The 22,667-nt window shown below is 38.4% G+C and overlaps 1 protein-coding gene across 2 annotated transcripts in view; it reads left to right on the top strand.

Annotated features, from left to right (window-relative positions):
• Positions 1 to 22,667, top strand: part of Pmvk (Phosphomevalonate kinase) — a 105,585-nt gene that overhangs the window by 55,903 nt on the left and 27,015 nt on the right. For both annotated transcript variants that reach the window (XM_090368567.1, XM_090368568.1), the window contains exon 3: positions 3,443 to 3,506. In XM_090368567.1, the coding sequence (XP_090224693.1) occupies positions 3,443 to 3,506 (64 nt within the window). The remainder of the gene's footprint in view (positions 1 to 3,442; positions 3,507 to 22,667) is intronic.

Below are 22,667 nucleotides of genomic sequence, written 5' to 3'. Positions count from 1 at the left end.
TACTTTTCTTCAAAATAGCTGCTCACTCTGTATAAATCGCAAATCCGCCCTGCCATGGAATATTGTTCCCACATCTGGGGTAGTGCTCCCAAAACCTCTCTCAGGCTTCTTGATTCCATTCAGAAGAGGGCAGTTAGGTTAATTAATGATTCATCTCTAACAGAGTCTCTCCACTCGCTTTCTCATAGACGCACTGTTTCTGCTGCATGCCTCTTCTACAGATACTTCCATGGGCACTGTTCTTCTGAATTGGCTTCTATAATTCCCGCTCTCTCTTTCAAAACAGTCCGAACACCACCATCCAACATTCATTTACTGTCCAACTTCAAACCCACAGAACCAACTTTTCATCTTCCTCATTTATTCATTCAACTGCCGTTTTCTGGAACAACCTTGCTTCATACGTATTTCCTGAAAATTATGATCTACAGAAGTTCAAGTCCAATATCAACAAATATCTTCTTTCGTCTTCTCAATCTCCAACCCAAGCACAGCACTAAGTACTATAGGTTCTAATACCTCTCGTGTTTGGGGTTCACATAAAAAAAAAAAAAAAAAAAGCTGTCAGACACTGCTTCGTAATTTGCCATGCTGCAGTTTAATAATGTTGAGTTCTCAGGTCATTGTCTGAAGTGTCTTCTCTGACGGTGGGAAAAACCCAGCAAACTCTACTTCAGACTGACTGACTAAGTAGTATGCTGAACTAATCCAACTTATCTTCATCCTATGACTACTGTTATGTAACTAACAGGTTTAAGCTCCTTCCAGTAGTTGAGGGGATTAGCAGTACAAGGATGAATAAAATAGTACTTCATGGTTAGGATGAATTTGCAGTCAATTTTAATATTCAGCTGTTGTATGCAATATAATGAAAATAGATGTCACCCATTAATAAAATATACATGCTATTTTAAAATTTTGCAAATAATGCTTTGTGTAAACTTCCAAACAATCAGATTATTGCTTTTAAATTAATGTCACTTATAAGATTCCTTCTTAATTCTTGCTCTGGTGACTCTTTCTGTCTAATCTGACATCTCCAAACAGCTCAGTGCTAGACACAATGCTGGCAACCAGTTTTTGCTGAAACTGCCATTTTTGTTTTACTGCCCTATTCTAATTGTGCCAAAACAGTAACTTTTAATTGTTGACTCTTATACTGATTGGCATACATAATGAATAGTAAATATTTTAAATGTTCATACATTATTAAATTTATAATGCAGGGAATTTTATGTATTTTAAATATAATTATAGGGTGGTCCAAAAAAATTAAATGAAACACAAGAACTTTCTGTTCCATTTCATTTATTTCAGTTAAGTTTTCTAGGACTACTTGTATGAAGCTGATTAAATATAAGGTATAATTGATGCATTAACAGCAAGTATGACTAGGGTACATATAATTGAAGGTAAAGTACAGCAGGCCCTCGTTATAATGCAGTTTGCTCTACATTAATTTGCTATAACGCTGTTCTTATATTATCCATATCTCACTCAAACACTGTCAGAACTCGCTATAACGCTCTTTTACCAGCGTACAGATTGAATTTTTAGCATGTTTAACGAAAACATTTCATCTGATGTAGTCGATAGCTTGAAAATGGATAGCAAAGTTTCCCATGCTGACTTGTAAAATTTTCCCACGCTCAGTGAAATTTTCTCCTACACTAATTTAATTGCACTATCGTGACTTGTTACATAGTTCTGAGATCAACATTTTAAAAAATGATCAAGTATATTGCTTGTAATATTTGCGGTATAATCATTTATCCGAAGTCTAGTCATCACTCGGTACAGTGTTAGATATCGTCCGTAATGGACAGTCTACTCGAACATTGAATCATAATTAATGCAATGCAGTTATATTTTTGAAGATTAATAATGGTGGATAAGAATTAAAAAGGAAAAACGTCAGGATACAGTACGAAGCCTACTAAGGTAAAAAAAATACTGAATTTGAAAATTAAATTATATGTTTTGAAGCGAATTGATTCTGTTCAACGACAAGTGGATGTGTGCAATAATTTAGGACTGGCATGTTCCACTGTAAGAATAATTATAAAAAATAAAGAATTAATTTTAGCAGTGGGAAAGACAGCTGTTCCACTGTAAGCAACTAGGCCGGCTATTATAACTGAAATGGAGAGACTTCTAAATAATTTTATTGAAGATAATAATATCCAATGCACAATTCCATTTAGTTAAATATTATTAAAGAAAAAGCGATTAGCCTATATGATGATCTGAAGAAAGCTCACCTTAAAAAAAAAAAAAAAAAAAGACATGCCATGCTTCAAAGCGACAAAGAATCGGTTGACTTTATTGTTGGGTAGTAACGCTGCAGGGATTTTAAAGTAAAAACTCCTTTTAGTTTACTAAGAAGATGACCAAAGTTACGAAAACTCGACAGCCTAGGGCCATCGGATTAATAAATTCCTGATTTTAATTGGCATTTTAAGTTTAATTTTGATGCGTAATGTAGTTAGTTACCACATAATTATATACATATGTAACAGAAACTTCCTATATCTAAAATAAAGGTAATCCCTGTTGATTTATAATATAATAGAATATAGGAATTATTGAGCATTTAATAGCTCTCAATTATCAAATTTATACATATGTAATGGAGAATATTTTATATGTACAGATTTTTAATATTAAATATTTTGACCGACATTTGTACATTTTTTCGCTACCGTTTATTATTGATTAGGAAATATCCTATGGCATAGACCGCAACTCACAAATACGTGTGTTACATTATGGGAATACAGCGCTCGCTTAGTGCTGATTCACTTAGTGCTCTGTTTTTCGAGACCAAATTATCAGCGTTAAGCAGGGGTCACCTGTGGTGTCTTTAATAAGTGTATGCTTTGTTCTGAATTGTATACTTTTAAAGCAAATAAATGAGTGAAGAGGTCTGGTGATTTGTGGCAGTCTGTGCTATCAGTTCTCACTGTGTGTGTGTGTGTGCGCGCACACACACACACACACACACACACACACACACACACACACACACACACACACATGCGTGCGTGTGTGCGTGCGTGCGTGAGCGCATTCATGTGTTGCAAAGGTATGAGAAATATGTTGATGAAAATTTGATAAGTTCACAGGTATTACATTAAATATTCCAACTAACTCAGCAGATTGTAATAGAGTATGTGGTGTTTTGTACATGTAAGAATAGTTCATAGTGTGTATTGCAATAAAAAAAACATTTGAGAATTTCTGCCCCAACACCATTATTCTATAGATGGGCATGGCTTTTGTCCTTGTTAAAAAAAAAAAAAAAAAAAAAAAAGAGCCTTCAGTACGGTGTGCATTTTTTGCTGTTATTGATTCTTTTTTGAGTAATCCTTAAAGTATTTATACTGTTCTAGTGACAGAAACACTAGTTGTGTTGAAAATTATTATATTTTTTATATTTTAGATTTGGTGATGAGGTCTGTTCTGTAATTCGGCTTTCTGGACCATTAAAAGAACAGTACGCAAAGGTAAACAACTTTGAAATTCACTATCAGTTATTGCTATAGCAAAGCACCACACAAGTTTTGGAAATTAATTTTACCTCACTTTATTAATGTGTTTCTTATCATTTCTGAAAATAGCAAGCAAATTGTAAAAATAAAAATGAGAAAGCTAGTTGAATATAAACCCAAGCCTTAAGATTAAATACACAGCTCTCACTCAGTCTTTGGTGGGAGCAAAGATCTGCTCATGATTGTAAGTGAATGCATATCCACTTTTCCATTGTGGATACGTACTTATGAAAGCATTCCCCCTTGCTCATCACTTGCATCTCCCATATTTTGAGGGGCACCTCCGTAGCCAGGTGGGAAGGAGCAGCAGTGCATAGCACACGCTTCTTGATTAGACCGGGGTTCGAGCCCGTCACCACCAAATATGGAGGATGCGGAAAGGTCAGGGAATGACCCCCGCATATCCCAGAGCAACATGGCCTTAGTTGCTAATGCTCCTAAAAACCAACAAAAACAAAAAAAAAAAAAAAAACCCATATTTTGAGGAAATAAACTGAGGTAGAAATGAAGAAATGAATTTTCAAAGACAGCCTATATCTTTATAATATTGCAGTAAAGTTAACACCAGAGATTTATAATCATCTTTTCTCCATGCAAGAAATCCATGTACAACTGCCTTAAATGATTGTCAAGCTGCTAATTCAGTATCCTGTAGCTTTGTTTCAAATACATCATCTTTGAGGAACTTTTTTCTTTGAGGCCCTTAGTGGCATAGTGTTTGGGTTGGAGGGCATTTCTGGTGGTTTTCCACAGCTGCGCCGTGTACTCTGTGCAGTAAAACTACTCAGTGAAAGCCAGAGGTGTGAGTAGTGTATTGTTTTATGAAGTGTAGTGTTGGGTTGTCTTACCTGGCTTTTTGTCGCGGGGGCCCCTGATAGGACTCTGTGTTGCCCACCACTAACCTCTGGGTGGTAGCCAGGCAGTCCCAAAATCCCTGGCTGATCTCTGCCAGAGGGTCACCTGAGCTTCCTGAAAGACACCAAAAAAAAAAAAAAAAAAAAAAAAAAAAAGAGAGAGAGAGAGAGAGTAGGAAAATGAGGTTATAGTTTTGGGAGAAAAGAGGGAGATAGGATGAGCCTTGAGGATGGCAGCGAAGGTATCCTCAAGTGAGATGGAGATGTCTCTATCAGGCGAAAGAGGGGGAAGGAGAAGGGGAACAAAAGTGACAATACAAGGGAGCACTACATAGGTCGCCATTTGGCGGGTTATTTTCTTTGCGTCAAGTCCAAGTGATGTTTTGATTTTTAGATCCAGTGATCATCTGATTGTTTAAAGTTTATGTTCTAGACAGAGTTTTCTGCTTGTTGAACAGGTCCTGAGTGAAGGTAATATAGTCTTCTTTGTTTTCCAATACTTGGTGCTCAAGGTTTTTTGGAAGATAGTGTATCCTTGTGAGAAGAGTGCATCTTATATCCTCATAGATTTCACAATCATTCATAAGATGGTCCCAGTTTTCAGGGGAGCTGCAATGGCATAGGGGGTCGTCAATGATATCCAGCGCTTCCAATTTTCTTTTGATTGACCCGTGGCCAGTAAGTAGGAACGAGACATACAGACCAAGGAGAACCATGAAGGTGACTCTGGGTAGGTTCTGAAAATTTCAGAGATGAATTTTTTAGTGATATTTCCTTTAGTAGAATTGGTCCATCTTAATTGCCAAGTCTGCATTAAGTATTGTGTCAGCCACTTTTTCTCTGCCTTGGTATTGTTGGCAAGATCAGTTGTGAATCCAAGGCACGTGGTGGATCTCCCCTTGGAAAGACTGTGCAGCAGCCCACATCTGACAACCTCCAAATGCATCGGAAGTGCACCTGCAGAGCAAGCGTACTGATGGTGCAACAGGCCCTTGTAATGATAAGAAGGATGGCATGTTGCATTGTTTCTAGTTTCTGCATGTTTACAGGCGTAATAGCTTTGTGAAACCATACCCTGGATGCATAGCTGATAATGGGCACAAGGACAGTTCTGTAGTAAAGAGAGGGCGCATGCTTTTTCAGGCCCCAATCTTGTCGTCAAATTTTATTTACTAATGCAGTGTAGTTGTGAATTTTCTTTGTAAGGTAGGTCAGGTAGGTGCGGAGTGTAGGAGAGATTTCTATCTAATATAATGCCGAGATATTTAAGTTCTGAGGACAGTCGGATAGTCCTGTTCTGTATCTTTATTTGTGGTGGTCTTGTGGGATGGAGCATCCCTTTCAGTAGTACAGAGTTTGTTTTTGCAGATGAGATCTGTAGGTAGTTATGATCAGCCTATTCCTGCAGGGTGATAAGAGCCCTGTTTGCTATGTTTTCTAATTGTTGTCTGGAGGCTGCTGCCAGGGCAAGAATCAGATCATCTGCATATGCCTGGGAAGCAACATCTTGTTGGTTCATGGTTAGAAAGCCTTCTAGTACTATATTCCATAGGACAGGCCCCAGGACTGATCCCTGGGGGCATCCTCTGTGGACTTGTTGGGAAACTGCTGTATGGTGCTTTAACTGTTATGCTTCTTTGTGAGAGAGAGTCCTTGATGCAACAGTAGAGGTTTTGTGGCAGGCTGGGGTTGGCTGTACGGAGTCTGCCGAGGACGCTTGGCCACCAAATTGAGTCAAATGCTCTGGCAAAATCAATTGAGATCATCAGGAAATATTTTTTGGTGGAGTTTCTGGCAGCAGAGATGGTGCTTTCCAGTGCATCCACAGTGTGGAGGAGCCCTCTTTAAATCCATATCAGTTTGGTGATTGTAGGCCTGCATTGTTATAGTGGGTGACTATTCTGTTACACAGTAGGTGCTCAAAAAAGTTTACTAAAGACTGAGAGAAGTGCTATGGGCTTGTATGAGTTTGGCTGGTCCTATGGCTTGTTCGGGTTTTTCAGGATGAGGCATATATTGGCTGCTTTCCAGGCAGATGGGAAGCGGCCGATGTAAAGGCAGTGGTTAAACAGTTTTAGTATGTGATCTGGGATGTATTCTACCACTTTCTTTATTATTTCAGGCTCTAGTAAGTCCAGTCCAGGCATCTTGCGGTTCCTAATCTTGGCAGTTGTAAGAGTCAATTCTTTCAGAGTGAAGGGAGGTCTGGTCTATTGAGTTGAGTATGCTTTATTTTTGTGGCAGAGCTGAACTTGGAACTGGGTGGTTGGGGTGGTCATTGCTTGAAAATAGTCAAGGATATTATTTATTGCCAGGTTGTTGTCATTGTGCTGTCCGATAATTTAGTTGTTGGGATTATTTCACTCCTGCGGAGTTTGTTGGTAGTCACTTTGTAGACCACTCCCCAGGGATCCATGTTGCCCATCATGAAAATGAGGTCCTCTCAAGATTTCTTCTTTCTCTTCCAAATGAGAGAAGTGTATTCGTTTCGCACTTGTCTATATCATTGTCGGAGCACCTCTGCCTCAGGCCAGGTTCTTCGAGCCTACTGGAATGTCTTCCTTTTGTGATCGACCTCGCATCTAAGCATCTGCAACTCTGGCACCACCAAGGGACAGCTCCCGGCATAGGATTCTTCTTCCTGATTGCTGCTAACATGCGGCTGTAATCAGGTTTGTGATTTTGCATTGATGCTGATCAGGTCCTATCTGACTTGGGCCTTCCAGTTGAAGTCTGCTTGCGTGAGCCATCAGCGTTTCACGGAATAGTGCCCAGTCTGCTTTATTAATTCAAAGACAGCTTGTGCATATCTATGCATGAGCTGTCTTTGAATTGGGGTGCGTGAAATGGATCTCAAAGGTAATCACCTTGTGGTCATAGGTTGTCCACGCCTTTCGAACTTTCCAATCAAGTAGGTAGACAGCTAGGGATCTAGTGGCGAGGGTAACATCAATGATGGCTTCCCATAGGGTGCTTGAGAAAGTTGCAGGGTTATTTGGCAGATTGATGATGGTAAGGTTTGAGTTGGCCAAAAATTCCTCCATGCGTCGGCTGTTATGAGTCCCATAACGATTGTCCATGTTGCTGTGCCATAACTGACAGCGGCAGTTTAGGTCAGCACAAATTACAATCTTCTGGTTTGGGAGTTCCAGCTGGGCTGTTTGGAGGTATCCAGTCGCTGGCGTAATGTCGTCTCCTGGTCTGCAGTAAAGTGAAATGCCGTAGAGTTCCCCCAAGGAGGTGATCAGATGTGCAACGCGGCCCAGACCATGCAGAGGTGGGCTATCCTCGTAACAGTGACATTCGGGTTTCACACAATGAGGGCAGCCCAAGTGGTGTCACCCTCCTTTTGTATTATCTTATATGCAAGGGGTATCCCTTTACCTTTTTGTTATGGGTATAGGGTTCTTGCAACATTATCAAGTCAATTCTCCTCATCTGTCTTTATTCTTATCTCTTCCATGACCGTGCGAGCCCTCTGCGCATTTACTTGGAAAAATTTTAACTCTTTGTCATTGAACTTTTAGGCAGCATCCCCATAATCGGTTCTGGTTTGGTGTATACTCTTAAATTTCAGATAGACAGGACGCTTACTGTCCCCGATTGAGTGATTATGCTGAATCCACTGGTCCTTACAGTTGGCACAGACAGGCGCTGCGGACTTATTCGGGCAGGAGTTGAAGTTGTGCCCTTCTTCGATACAATGGCCACAGGTAGAAACTACCTGAGCACATGTGTGCGTAGTGTGACCAAAACATTTGGTGACCATCACATTCTCTCTGAAGCGGTGGTTCCCCATTGTATGTATATCCTATTTTGGTTGCTAATTTTGGGCCATGCTGAAGGGGCAAGCTCTACAATCCAGTTTATGGCATTTACACTTGTAGTTTTCATCTTATATTTTAGAAAGACTAGTGTTTCTGCTTCATGGTCTGGGAAATGGTTCTGCAAATTTCTGTAGAAAAGCTCTTCCTTGAGTTTGTCTGGTGTGAGTTCTCTGTCGACATCATAAATGATGATTGAGGGTCCTCTCTTTCTGTGTGTCTCAGCTACCAGTCGTAATGATTTGATCCTTGTATTAGTCAGTATTGTGGGCTGCATCCTCCTTGGTCTCTGTTTTGATTATTACACCGGTATTTCTGGTTTTCCGAATATTTTTGATTTTGGTTGTTTTAAGGTCTCCACTCAAGTTGTCTTTGGAGCATCCTCTGTGGCAAGCTTCAGGACCACAAGGTTGGGTTTTGGAAGGAGCACCTTTGTCTCCTGCAGTGGTTGTTTTGAGGCAGATGTGAAGTTTTGTGCTGGATTCTTCAGTGTGTCGGCATGGGTAGGGGTATGCTGTAGCATTTGGTTTCCCCTACTATCAAGATCTAATCTAATCTTGCTGCATTTTTCTCTGCCTCAAGATATACATTCAATAAGACTGTCTCCAGTTTAATCCAAAGGCCTACTATCTCTCCATGCAGTGCAGTGCAGTGGTGATTTGGCTGCTGGACTCTTTCATTATGTTTTCTAGTTGGATCTGAAGGGTCATGACCTGTTGAAGCACTGGGCCATCCGGGAGGGTTGGGTTCTGTTGACTCTGTTGTCTTGTTTATTTCATTACTTGCCTCTACTTGAAGATCTGGGTTGCCTTGGGAGTCTTTCGGTTCACTTTGTGACTGTGTTTCTCTTTCCGGCTTGGTACCCTCTCCTTGGTTATTAACAGCTTCAGCATGGCTTTGTCTATCCAGCAGGCTGAAATACTGAAGAATACATGTGGCTGTCACTGAAGTGCCACCTTCTACTATGTTGCATAGTGTTTTTATTACTAATTTCCTTTGAACATGACAAAACACTTGCTTCAGTGTCATTTCCTATCTTAATTTTTACTGAAGTAATTTTATTTCCCTCAGCCAACTCCATATCACTCTGAACATTTTTCTTAACTTTACTTAATTCTCATCTGTATTGATTATTCTCGGGAGTATTGATCTTAACTTTTCTCCTATTGCTTCTTCTTAAAGCAGGAGACCTACTGCATGATGAACACACTGATCCAACTGAACTTTCTTCCCCACCATAGCATTTCTACCTTTGATGGCATGTTTTGAGGGGATATTCAGGTGATCTACATGGTGTCAAAAGTGTAGTACCCTCATCATCCCTATCATTCTCACTATCCAATTCGACCAACATGACAGCCTTACCCGAGAGAACCTCCTCCCATTCCATCATTTTCTCACTCACACCTCCAGAGACTGAAGCCTCAGAAGATTCTCTGCTTACACCCTTTGACAATTTTCCTTGTGATATATTTTGTTCCTGAAATTCCAGCTTATACGTAGAATTTCAATTCTTCCTCAATTTATGTGAGAAATTTGCAGACTTAGTGGTCTCTCTACTAACATTAGACTCCTTTTTTTTTTTTTTTTTTAAATCTGCAACATCCTCCAGTTCCACACCACAAATTCCAGTGCTGTGCTAAAGCATAGCCAGCTGGAATTGACAGTTAGAACAAAGACTGTTCTAACTGCCAAAACAAACTTATCACAAAAAATACAAGGAAAAGTAATAAATATTACTTTTCCTTGATATAGTCAAACCTGATGAACTTTATCATACTGTACCCGAATTTCACAAAATCATTTAAAATAAACAACTTAAAACCATATTTATAAACACATTTAACAAGAGCACATATGTGAGAACATGGACAGCGAACCGTCATTGTTTTCATTGACTTTAAGTCTGCTTTCGACTGTGTCCACCGGCCTGCCTTATGGAAACTACTAGAGGTTGAACATGTACCTCGAAAAGTCATCACACTCCTCCAAACTGCATACAACGGTTTAACCAGCCAGGTGCGCATCCAGAACGATTTATCTGAGGAATTTACCATCCAAACTGGAGTCCGCCAAGGGGATGTAGCCTCCCCGTTGCTTTTCAACATCGTGGTCGACGCCATTATGAGGCAAGCATTCAGAAACAGACAGGGCATACAATATGACAAGGATCACTATGTGACTGACCTGATGTTTGCTGATGATAGTGCTATCCTTGCCAGTAACGTCGCTGAAGCCACGGACATCCTCTACGACATTGCCCGCATTGCCCGGCCATACGGTTTGAAGATCAATGCTGGTAAGACAAAGGCCCTGACAACAGATGGGTCGCAAGCCACCATCTATCTCGAAGGCGTCCAGATCGAGCAAGTGCAGGACTTTAAATACCTTGGGTCGCTGGTCCAGGAGAAGAAAGTTGCATCCACCATGGAAATCCACAGCAGAATTGGACAGGCGGCCACTGCGTTCGCCTCGCCCAAATGGTGTCTGTGGAAGAGGACCAACATTTCCACAAAGACTAAAATCCGACTCTTCCGGACTTTGATTCTGCCCATTCTTCTTTAAACATGGATTTGTCTCAAATTAGATTTGAACAAACTTGAGGTATTCCAAATGCGATGCCTGCGGCAGATCTTGGGCATCTCTCTTCGCGACCGCATCACTAATGATACCATCCGTGCCAGATGCCAACAGCAACCAACCATTGCTGACCAAATCCAGAAGCGAAGGCTCAGATGGTTTGGCCACGTATGTAGAATGGGCACGAACAGAATACCATCCACACTCCTTTGGAGACAACGACCCACCCAATGGAGCATCCAACGGACTGCGCCTAGGAAAACGTGGGCCAAGCAAGTGGAAGATGACTTGAAGAGCCGACGTCTCGACCTTAACCAGGCCAGGACTGAAGCCATGGATCGTAAGGTATGGAAGAACATCACAGAGCAAGTCCGAAACCCTGCGGCACCTACAGCAGCATACTGGTTGCGTGGCCAACCGCCTCCCCCAGCTGCCAGCTAAGGACCAAAGAAGAAGAAGAAGAGCACATATAATAGCAATCATCACAAGGCCCAGTGAGAATTTCTTCTTTCATTATTTTTAATCTGTTAAATTCGGAAACATTTCCCTTAGGTAGCAGAAACCCACTTCCTTCTTTTAGAGGCTTAACAAATTCTTCATTAATCCAAGCTTTATTTCCCTTACAAACATTTCCCTTAAGTAGTAGAAACCCACTTCCGTCTTTATGTAGAGCCTTAACAAAATTCTTCATTAATCCAAGCTTTATATACAAAGTTGGAAGTAGTACCTTTTTTTTGGTTCTACCAGTGAAACATATTTTATATTATTTCTTCATGATAAAAATTCCTCCCTCTTTTCCACTGCTGTTCAATGTAATGTTCTTTCTGTTGCAAATCTGTTCCACAAACATAGAAAATGACAGTATTTTGTGAAATTCCACAGAAATTCCATGTAAAGTCGTGGTACTTTATTGCACTCAGGATCTTGGACATACTTTTTTGTTTCTTACAAGCCAACATGAAGTAGAGGAACTGATGGGAATGCATTTCCATTGTACAGTAAAACTTCTTTTAAACTTAATTTTGAAGCATCAATATGCCATTCATTAGGATTGTGTCCAAATATGAGCTCATTCAGAAGGCCACTAATATCTTTGCAGAAACCTGTGCTGTCTTCCATAATGAAAAAAACTTTTGAAATAAAAAATGAAATAAAAATGAAAAAAATTTTGAAAAAACTTTGTAATATTTCCGATATACTATACTTTTAGTTCCTGCTTCAAGTAATTTCCACTGTTATAACCCAGAACCAAGCAGGTCTGTTGCTCTTTAGTATTAGTAGTGGCAAATGATGCAGGAAAGCAAGCTTATACAGCATCAGCAAAAAAAAAAAAAAGGAAAAAAAAAGAAAAACCAACTTCTTACATCACCTGTCCATCTGCTTCAATAATTTGGCTAGTTCTTTTAATTTATTCAAATTTCCCACTTCCTGACAGATGAAAATTTGTTCCAACAATCAACTATCTGCTGGCTGAAGGCAAATTTCCATACATCTGCCCTGCAGCCAGATTCTTTCTGATGATAAGTATAAATCATGAACTAACTCATTTAGCTCTTCTTGCTTAATTAAGTGCTGCACATTATAATTTTCTGATTGGTAATCCAAGAGTCTTGTGAAATGAATGGTCCAGCAAAGTCTGAAACACAAGGATACTTACTATAGTCACTGTTTCCTTTATCCCATGATTTTGGGGGATATTTTTTCAGATCTGCATTGTGTGGAACAGGTCTTATTGTAGATGATATGTTAAGATATTTGATGCCGTGGTAGTGTTTTCTGGATGGCTGTGATATTTTTTCCATTCAGAAATAGCAATCATCAATGTGTTTTTGTGGTTCTCACTACACCATAGGAACAGCAAAAGGCATACTTTTAATTTTCTCATTTAGCCACATCTTCAGATTTGTGGGGCAGGTAAATAGAGCTCATATGTGAGCCCAAGTTTTGTTCTGGTCACCAATAATTCAATTAGAGTACAAAGAATATGCGTGTTTAGTACTACTGTAAAATTTTTCCCTTTGAGGTTTTGCTGTAAACTGTTCACATACACAGCAGAAATTATCAAGGGGATTCAGACACTTACTTTGCTTCTGCTTAAACATTTTAAGAATACATTGGTAAGCAAAATACAGAAGAAAAAACCAATATGCAATTATATGCAGATAACCTGTACATGTACATGCAGCTATCTTTTATTTACCTAGGGAGGAAAGGAGACAGACAAGGTTAAACATGCTAACCCTCTCCAACACTACCCTTCTTTGAACATTATTATTTGCAGATAATACAACAGATTAGTGTCTTATTTACTTCCTTAAATTATACTGAGATGTTATGCATTATGGGTAAACACAAAAAACTTTTCTAGCAGGGATAAGGAAGTGATTATTCCCTTGTATAAGGCAATGGTCAGGCCACACCTAGAGTACTGTATACAAGTCTGGAGGCCTCATTTCAAGAATTATGTAGAGCTGCTGGAATGAGTACAGAGAAGGGCAACAAGATTAGTGAATGGAACAAAGGGGTGCTCTTACGAAGAAACGCTTAAGTTTTGCAAATTACAGTGTCTGGAGACTAGGCATCAGCGAGGTGATCTGAGGTGTATAAAGCCTTGAATGGTTTGAGCATGCTCAATGCTGATGGGATTCTTCCTCTCGCTCAGAATAATCACCTGAGAGGGCATAAATTCAAACTGAGGAAAGACAGATGTAGGATAGACGTGTGGAAATTTGCCTTTAGTCAGCGTGTGGTTGGTTCTATCCCTTGTTGTGGAAGTTGATAGCCTAAATAAGTTTAAGGCTCAGCTGGACAGGTATTTCAAATGAACAGAGGGGTGAAGTGGAAGTGGTTTTTTTTTTTTTTTTTTTTTGGCTGATGCTGCATAAGCTTGCTTTCTTGCATCAAATGCCTCTGCTAATGCTAATGTAAAAATTGTGACGAAGTGAAGTTTTAAGAATTATTTTTGAAATCATTAGCATTAGTAGAGGCACATGATGCAAGAAAGCAAGCTTATACAGCATCATTCAAAAAAAAAACCCTTCCCATCTCACTGATCCATTTATTCCACATGTTTGTCCAGTTCTGCCTTGAATCCATTCACGCTATCAACCTCCACAACAATCCACAAAAACAGACAGAAGCTTGTTCCAGCAATCAACCACCCGCTGGCTAAAGGCAGACTTCCGCACATCTATTCTACAGCTATCTTTCCTCAGGTTTGAAATCTGAGCAAGAGGAAGAATCCCCTCAGCATTAAGCCTGCTCAATCCATTCAAGGCCTTATACACCTCAATCAGATCGCCTCGCAGGTGCCTAGTCTCCAGAAGCTGCAATTTGCAGAACTTAAGCCTTTCTTCATAAGAGCCCCCTTTATTCCCTTCACCAGTCTTATTGCAGTTCCGTGTTCTCGTTCTAGCAACTCTACATCCTTCCTAAAATGAGGCTTCCAGACCTGTACGCAGTACTCAATGTTGGCCTAACCATTGCCTTATACAAGGGGATAATCACCTCCTTATCACTGCTCACAAAGTTTCTGTATATCATTGACAAGACCCCATGACCTACTCAGGCAGCTTGTCTTAGAAAACTTCATATCTGACTTCACAATTAACCCAAGGTCTTTTTCATTCTCCACTACCCTGAGTGTAACACCACATAGTTGGCACATTTCTCTGGGGTTACTGCTACCCATATGCAGTACTTTGCATTTGTCAATGTTAAACTTCAACTACCACTTCTCAGCCCATCTACCCAACTTTTCCAGATCCTGTTGCAGCAGCATACTGTCATTACTGTTATTAACAAACCTGCCAACCTTTGTATCATCTGCAAACTTTGACATTAAGCTTGATATACCTTCATCATTATTATTGATAAATATACAACACAACAATGGGTCCAATAGTGAACCCTGAGGGACACCACTAATAACATTAGTCCACGGAGAGCAGTACCAATTGACCACCACTCTCTCTGTCTTCTCCCACTCAACCATCATTTTATCCATTGTAGCAACTTGCCCTTAATACACATAAAAGTTGACTGCAAACAGCTTATATGTAAAAATGGCCAGCATTATTAGAAGGAATTGGCAACAGGGCTGTGTCTTTTAGGTAAAATAAATTTTATCTACTGTTTGTTTTCTATTCCTTGTAGTTATTATCCTCCACCCCCAAATCCCAATATAATTTGTACACCTTACTGCATTCAGTTACAGTCATGAGGAATAGACTTTTCCCCTATTGTATTGATTTTATGTTATGGCTTGGGCTCATGTTCAGCTAATACTGTTTCTTATTTTTGTTATGACATACAACAACAACACATAAAGCCCACAAAATTTCTGTATGCGTTATTTCATCTACCAGAACATATTCAAAGATGTGGTATGGACTTTTGCTTAGAAAGAGTTCAGGAATTTTATTTGGACTGTTAGAGTTATTTAACTGTAGATTATTTCCCTCAAAAACTACTACAGAATTCTACTGGAATTCTGCTTGAAAGGGATTATCGATTGGATCTTTTCCTTTGCTTGGAAAAGAACCAATTGGGATTACTCACAAGCATTGTATTGCATGAAGTGCACAATGCCTTGTAGATATTCACTTTTTTGTATCCATGTCCGTTCACTGTGTAAATTCATATCCATATATTTACCCTTTAAAAACTATAAATAAAACAGCATGAATTCTGTATATAGTTCACTAAGGGTTTTTCTCTATGTTCCTGAAAGGGAAAAAAAAAAAATTATGATTTTAGATTTATGTACAGAGGAAAACTGTCTTTTTGCTAATAACATCTGCAGTTATTTATCACTGTACTTTCTCTTTTGGCTTGACATCGCATTTAAGATAATCCTATATCCCAGTTAATCTGAGTTTTTGGATCCTGAGTATTTGTGTTGAGGAATTTGTGTTGTGAGGAATTTGTGTTGCTTACAGTACCATACCTAGGTATGGGCAGACTAGGCGGCTGCCTGGGCCCCAAATTATGATGATATTTTAATATAAAAAAGTGGTTGTTTCTTAATATAAAATTTTATTTATAAAACTTATTTATATTACAGAAATTTATTTATTTTATAATCAGATGTTAAAATAAATTAATTTTTGCCTATTTTTATTGTTTAAACCTAGTTTTAATGCGACAAAAACTCACAATAATGTAAATTCACATTTAAAACTTTTTGCTTTTCTCTGAATGTGACATCATATCGCCTAGAATGAGATGGAAGGTACATGTGCGCTAACGCAGTACGTTACAAGTTGCAATCTGTACAAGAGCACAGTACTGTCTGTTGTGAGTGGAACATATTTCAGACCAAACTAAATATTTCTCATAAAAATCAAATCAATTTGAGTGTTTACCTGTAATGTAAGTCACAGATTGCAATTATATTAAATAAAGTTTATAATATTGTTTAATTTAAATTTTTTTTGTTATTATCAGAAAATAAGGAATAATAGATTGTGGGCTATAATAAATAATAAGGAATAAACAAAAAGAATGTCTGGTGCAAAAAAAAGAAAATTGAAGAAAGCTCATGAAGAAAACATTAAACTTTCTTTTTCTGTGGATAAATTTTTATCACAAGTGAATACCAGTGGTGTACCTGTGCCTTTGAGAAGCCGTAATGGAAAGGAAAATGTATCTAGTGATGAAGTGACAAAAGAAAATAGTGTATCTGTTCTGAAGCACAAGAATGAGCCACAGAAGTTAACTTATTTTTAACTTCAGTTTTTCAGAATAAAAATGAATCAGTTGAAGATCGTTGAAAAAATGAAAAGTTGACGATTGAAAGTGAAGATGCAATTTAAATGATCCCAGTGACTGGCCAGAGATAATAAAAGATTCTAGAAGAGTTGAAATTAGTTTGAATGGGACTGCCCAAAATAAAAAAATCAAAACTTTATCCCATTGATGCTTATTGCTCATGGTTTACAACTGAAAATCATTTCAGGACCTTAAAAAATGGTGAAAAGCTTGAGAGGACTTGGTTGATATATTTGGAGAAAAAGGACACCATTTTCTGCTTTTGCTGCAAATTATTTAGTCATGCAAATATTCTCTTGAAAAGTACTGGGTTCCTTTCTTGGCATCATTTACAAGATGGTTTAAGCTAGCACGAGAACTCTCAAAATCAAAAAATTTGCATGCAACAGTGGAAGGAATTAGAGCCCCAGTTAAAATCTAATAACATTATGGATGTTGTAAATCAAAATTTGATAGAGAAAATAAAAAATACTGGAGAATGATTTTGGAATGAGTAATTGAGATAATTACATTTTTATCTTCATGAAATTTGGCATTGAGAGGAAGCAATGAAAAATTATTTTAACCAAATAATGGAAATTTTTTGGGACAAACTGAGTTATTGTCTAAATTTGATCTAGTATGTAACGAACATGTTCATGTTCAAGTAAAGACTTTACTTATGCACATTATTTGAGTAGTCGAATGCAAAATGAATTAATTGAGATTATAGGTGGAATGGTATTAAAAGAAATTTGTAGAAGAGTCTGCAATGCAAAATATTATTCAATTATTTTAGATTGTACCTTGGCCGACCGGGCTAGCCGAGTGGGTAAAGTACCTGCCCGGCAACCCAAAGGTCGCGGGTTCGATTCCCGCCTCGTACTTGGATCAAAGTACTGCAAAAACCTTGGGAGGTGCAATATGGCCACAGAAGCCGATGCGCCAACAACTACAAATCAAAAAAAAAAGATTGTACCTTGGACATAAGTCACGTGGAACGAATGATGGTCATAATTAGATTTGTATCTATGTCTAGCTGCACTATAAAAATTTGTTAACATTTTTTGGGATACTTAGCCCTTCATGATTCTTCAGGGAAAGGACTAACAGAATCTATACTAAAAATGTTAGTAATGAACAACATCAACCTAAGTAACTGCCTTGGCAAGGGTATGATAATGGTAGTAACATGAAGGGTAAACGTAATGGTGTACAAGCAAGAATTTTATGAGAAAAGAGAAGAGCTTTTTATGATCCGTATGTCGTGCATAATTTAAATTTAATTGTATCTGATGCAGCATATTCTTCAATAACAGGAGAATTATTTTTTGGAACATTACAAAGATTATATGCGATTTGTGCTGCTTCACCAAGTAGGTGGGATTTTTTAAAAAAGCACATAAAAATTTGTGTGAAATCTCTACCAGAAACAAGATGATGGAAAGATAAAAGCTGTTGAAGCAATATGATATCAGTTACGGGATATTACAACTGCATTAAATAAAATCAAAGAACAGGCCAAAGGAAAAGATGCAAAATTGCAGTCTGAAATAAATAAATTAATTAAACTTCTTTATTGCTGCTAAGTACGGTACAAGTGCTAGAAACAATACTCATCATGGTGACATTGGCCAGGAGTTTTACATTAAGGCAGAAAAATGATACATGTGATTAAAATTGGGAAAATGAAAAGTTGCATAGGAAATTATGTTACACAAAAATAAAAGCATATTAAAAAAATTCAATTATAATAGGTAGGAAAATATAAAGAAAAAAAAAATAAACGTTGTAACACAATTTGGAAGAATTTATTCCAGTTCAACAGATACAATCCACTCTAGGAGAATGCGACAGTATTTGTAATTGGTAGTTACATTCAGGCACTGCTCCATCTTGGAATTAACCTGCAGAAAATGATTAATTCCAAGACTACCTGCCTGAATTTTGGGGAGTGTCTGGGCAGGTAGGAAACGATTACAAAGTTTGAGAAGGTTATATTTGAGGATTTAGTGTGGAATCAGACCTCAAGGATGGCAGAGGGTTATGCCACTGACAGAAATTCCAGATGTTCAGGGCATTTATCACTCTTGTGAACATTTTTACTGTAGTTATTAAACGCCTGATGTCAATTAACCTTAGGAGCCTGGGTACATTTAGCTTCTCAGCCATGTCAGTTGTTCTCAATAGAGGGGATCAGCAATGCTTATTTGTGGCCCATTTCAGGGTCCAGTATTCACATGCATACACTGATTTTTGAAGTGAGGCTGAAGCAGATGCCCAAATTTCAGCAGCATATAAATAACCAGATAAACAGCAGTTGTGGTATTGTTGGAACGAAGTAAGTGTTGCTTTGCCCTCCAGGGTAAGGTTTGCTAACAGAAATAACTTCTTTTAAATTTATTATATGTAGTTGTTTGGTATGAAATATTGAGTATTATAAATAAAGTAAGTAAAGTCATGCAAAATAGTACAATTGATATGAATACTGCAATTATATTGATAGAAGATGCTCCTAATCAACTAAACAAATTTAGAATATCAGGACTTAAATTGTGTTTGGATAAAGCTATAGACATTGCAACTGAGTTGGGAATATCATTAGTGTTAGCAGAAGTGTGAGTTTCTAGAAAAAAGCACGAGTTTACTTATGAAACTTTATCAGATGAATGCTCTATTGATCCAACCAAAAGGTTTGAAATGAAATTTTTTTTAATATAATGATTGATGTAGCTATCGTTAGCTTACAAGAAAGATTTGATCAGATGAATGAAATATTCTCGGCTTTTCATCTTACTCTAAAATCAGAAAAATTTTTGAATTCATTTGAAAGTGCAATAGAAACGAAATGTCAACACCTTGAAGGAGTTCTCACTGGCAAAGACAGAGCAGCAATATCGATGCCAAAGAGTTACGTCAATAAATCCAATCTTTGCAGCATGATTTTAAAGGAAAAAAATTTGATTGCTTAGAATTAGCATTAGTTGAGACATATGGTGCAAGAAAGCAAGTTCATATAGCATCAGCCAAAAAAAAAAAACTTCCCATTTCACCCATCTGGTCACTCCAAATGTTTGTCTAGTTGAGCCTTAAATTTATTTAAGCTATCAATTTCCTAAACAACAAATGGAATTCTGTTCCAGCAATCAACTACCTGCTGGCTAAAGGCAAAGTTCCATGCATCTATTTTGCAACTTCTTTCTTCAGTTTGAATCTATGCCCCCTCAGAGTTTGTAATCTGAGCAAGCGGAAGTATCCTATCAGCAATGAGCCTGCTGAAACAATTCAAGGCCTGATACACCTCAATCAGATCACCTTGCTGGTGCCTAGTCTCCAGATGCTGCAACTTGCAGAACTTAAGCCTCTCTTGGTAAGAGCACCCCTTTGTTCCTCTCACCAATCTTGGTGCCCTTCTCTGTATTCATTCTATCAACTCTACACCCTTCCTAAAATGAGGTCTCCAGACCTGTATGCAGTACTCAATGTGTGGCCTGACCATTGCCTTATACAAGGGGATAATCACCTCCTTGTCTCTGCTAGCAAAATTCCTATATATATACATATCATTGACAAAACTCCATGACCTGCTCTGGTAGCCCATCTGCACTGCCCAGAGACATTTGAGCATTATTGACATTTATTCCAGAAAAAAACGTAGTTGAATTATATCTCAACATGACCTTTTCTCTTTGGATATTATTAACATTGTCAATTATGGTTGCATCTAGAGAGAGGAGTTTTTCAAGACTCAAAATGATTAAAACATATTCACAAGCAACAATTGGCCAAGAAAGATTTAATGTATTCCATTATGCCAATAGAACAAGGTGTAATAAAAGATATAAAAACATCAGATGCTATACACAAATTTATATCAATTAAATATCTTAAGGTAATGATGTGAAAACTTAGGTTTATTTAAATAATGTACTAGTCTTTAAAGTTTAAATAAATAATTATGATTTGAATAATTTTTAGTGGTTCCTTTATTTTTCTATTTTATGAATTCTACCATTTATTTTTGAGAGGGGGCACCAGATGAATATTTTCCCTGGGCTGACAGAAGTCTAGGTACGGCACTGGTTTCTCAGCTACCTCACTCTAGTCTCTATTGATTTATGTATGGAGCCATTTGAGGGGCACTATTTATGCAGCATAAATAAATTTTGATCAGGATGTGTGGACTGTTAGAGCCACAAGTCCTGATGAAAATATATACTGTATCACAGTTGTTCAAGGTAACTGTGGTGCAGTCCATTCTACTTCTGATATCTTTGAACTTGTTTGAATGTTGTTACTGTTTAGGATTCAGGTAGGTAGAGGTCACTTTTATTGTGTGTTATAATTTAAAGGGATAATATAACATAAATAAAAAAATCTGCTTATATCACCATGTGGGCAAACTACAATTTTATATCAGCCATTCCCAACTTTGAGCCAGCATCAAAGTTGGGAATGGCTGATTACTTTTTGTCTGGTAGTAGTATAACGATGATCTTAAACATTATGACCAGCGAGTCGTTATGCAAATCGAAGCAACTGCAGGTGAAATACAGCATGTGCACAGGTCGGGATATGGTATAAAAAACACCTGATACTGAGCTCCGTTAATCAGTGTTGCTCTTGTTCTTCAGATGGGAAAGGCAGCAAACTTAAGCGAGTTTGACAAAGGCCAAATTGTAATGTCCAGAGCATATCCAAAACAGCATGGCCGGTGGGATGCTCACGGTCAGCCGTGGTTAGTACCTACCGAAAGTGGTCCGAGGGGGGAAAACCCACGAACCGCTGGCTAGGTGTTGGACAACCACGGCTCATCAATGCTCAAGGTGAGTGAAGGCTCTCCTGGATGGTACGTGGCAACAGAAGGGCGACTGGCGCAACTCTCCGGTAATTGGAATGCTGGTGACGGGAGTAATGTCACAACATACAGTACATGGAACCCTGCTGGTATTGGGGCTGCATAGCCACAGGCCGCTCCTAGTGCCCATGCTAACCACGGCTCACTGGCGATAGTGCCTACAATGGGCACGCGAGCATTGAAACTGAACTTGAGTGATTGGAAGGAGGTCGTCTGGTCCGATGAATCACGTTTCCTGTTGCACCATGTCGATGGTTGGGTATGCGTGCATCGTTTACCTGGGGAAGTGATGGTGCCTGGATGCACCGTGGGACAAAAACAAGCCAGTGGCGGTGGTGTTATGCTTTGGGCAATGTTCTGCTGGGATACCCTCGTCCAGTCATCCGTCTGGCATCTAACACCTACCTAAACATCATTGCTGACCAGGTACACCCTTTCATGGCAATGCCCTTCCTCTCTGGCAGTGCTATCTTTCAGCAGGATAATGCGCCATGCCACACTGCCTGGATTGTTCGAGACTGGTTCGTGGAACATGAGGAAGACTTCCAGCTATTGCCCTGGCCTCCAAATTCCCCAGACATCAATCCCATCGAGCATCTGGAGTTTGTGTTGGAATAGCAACGCCAATCTGCGGCATCTCAACTACGGACCTTACAGGAGTTAAAGGATCTGCTAGTTATGTGTTGGTACCAGATATTACAAGACACATTTAGAAATCTTGTAGCCAGTGTTGCCAACTCTTAATAATATTTCCCGCTAGCCGCATACTCAAAATCCGCTATTTTTAACACTTAACCCGCCAAATTTTTAAAATTTTCATTTGTTTGTACTTTGTAGTGAATAAAAACAAACAAATAGGTATATATAAATAGTTATTTATTTTCTGTTTTTAATATAAAATCAACATCTAAAAATCTAAATTAATTTCGAAATTCAATATCTCCTCATCATATGCTTCTTGTGTACCTATTTTGCGAAGCACTTCTTCAGGTAAAACAATTTTTACAACACTTTTCAACTCTTTTGAGCCCGTATCGTACTGATAAGATTGCATTAACCATGCCAACACTCATTCTGTTGCGTGTTTTGTTTTTTACTAGATTTAAGTTGCTGAATATTCTTTCCACATCTGCATTGGATAATGGCAAAATTAAAATACCCAATGCAAATTGGCTAATTTCTTTAAATGGATTTTCACCGCTTGCATCTCGATATTTCTAAACTTCTGACCAAAACTTCATTGTATTGT

The sequence above is a fragment of the Mastigoproctus giganteus genome, chromosome 2 (genome assembly GCF_048544385.1).
Source record: "Mastigoproctus giganteus isolate SK-2022 chromosome 2, ASM4854438v1, whole genome shotgun sequence".
In the NCBI taxonomy this organism is placed as follows: Eukaryota; Metazoa; Arthropoda; class Arachnida; order Uropygi; family Thelyphonidae; genus Mastigoproctus; species Mastigoproctus giganteus.
Note: the sequence above shows the minus strand (reverse complement) of the source record. Positions and strands in the feature narration are given on the sequence as shown.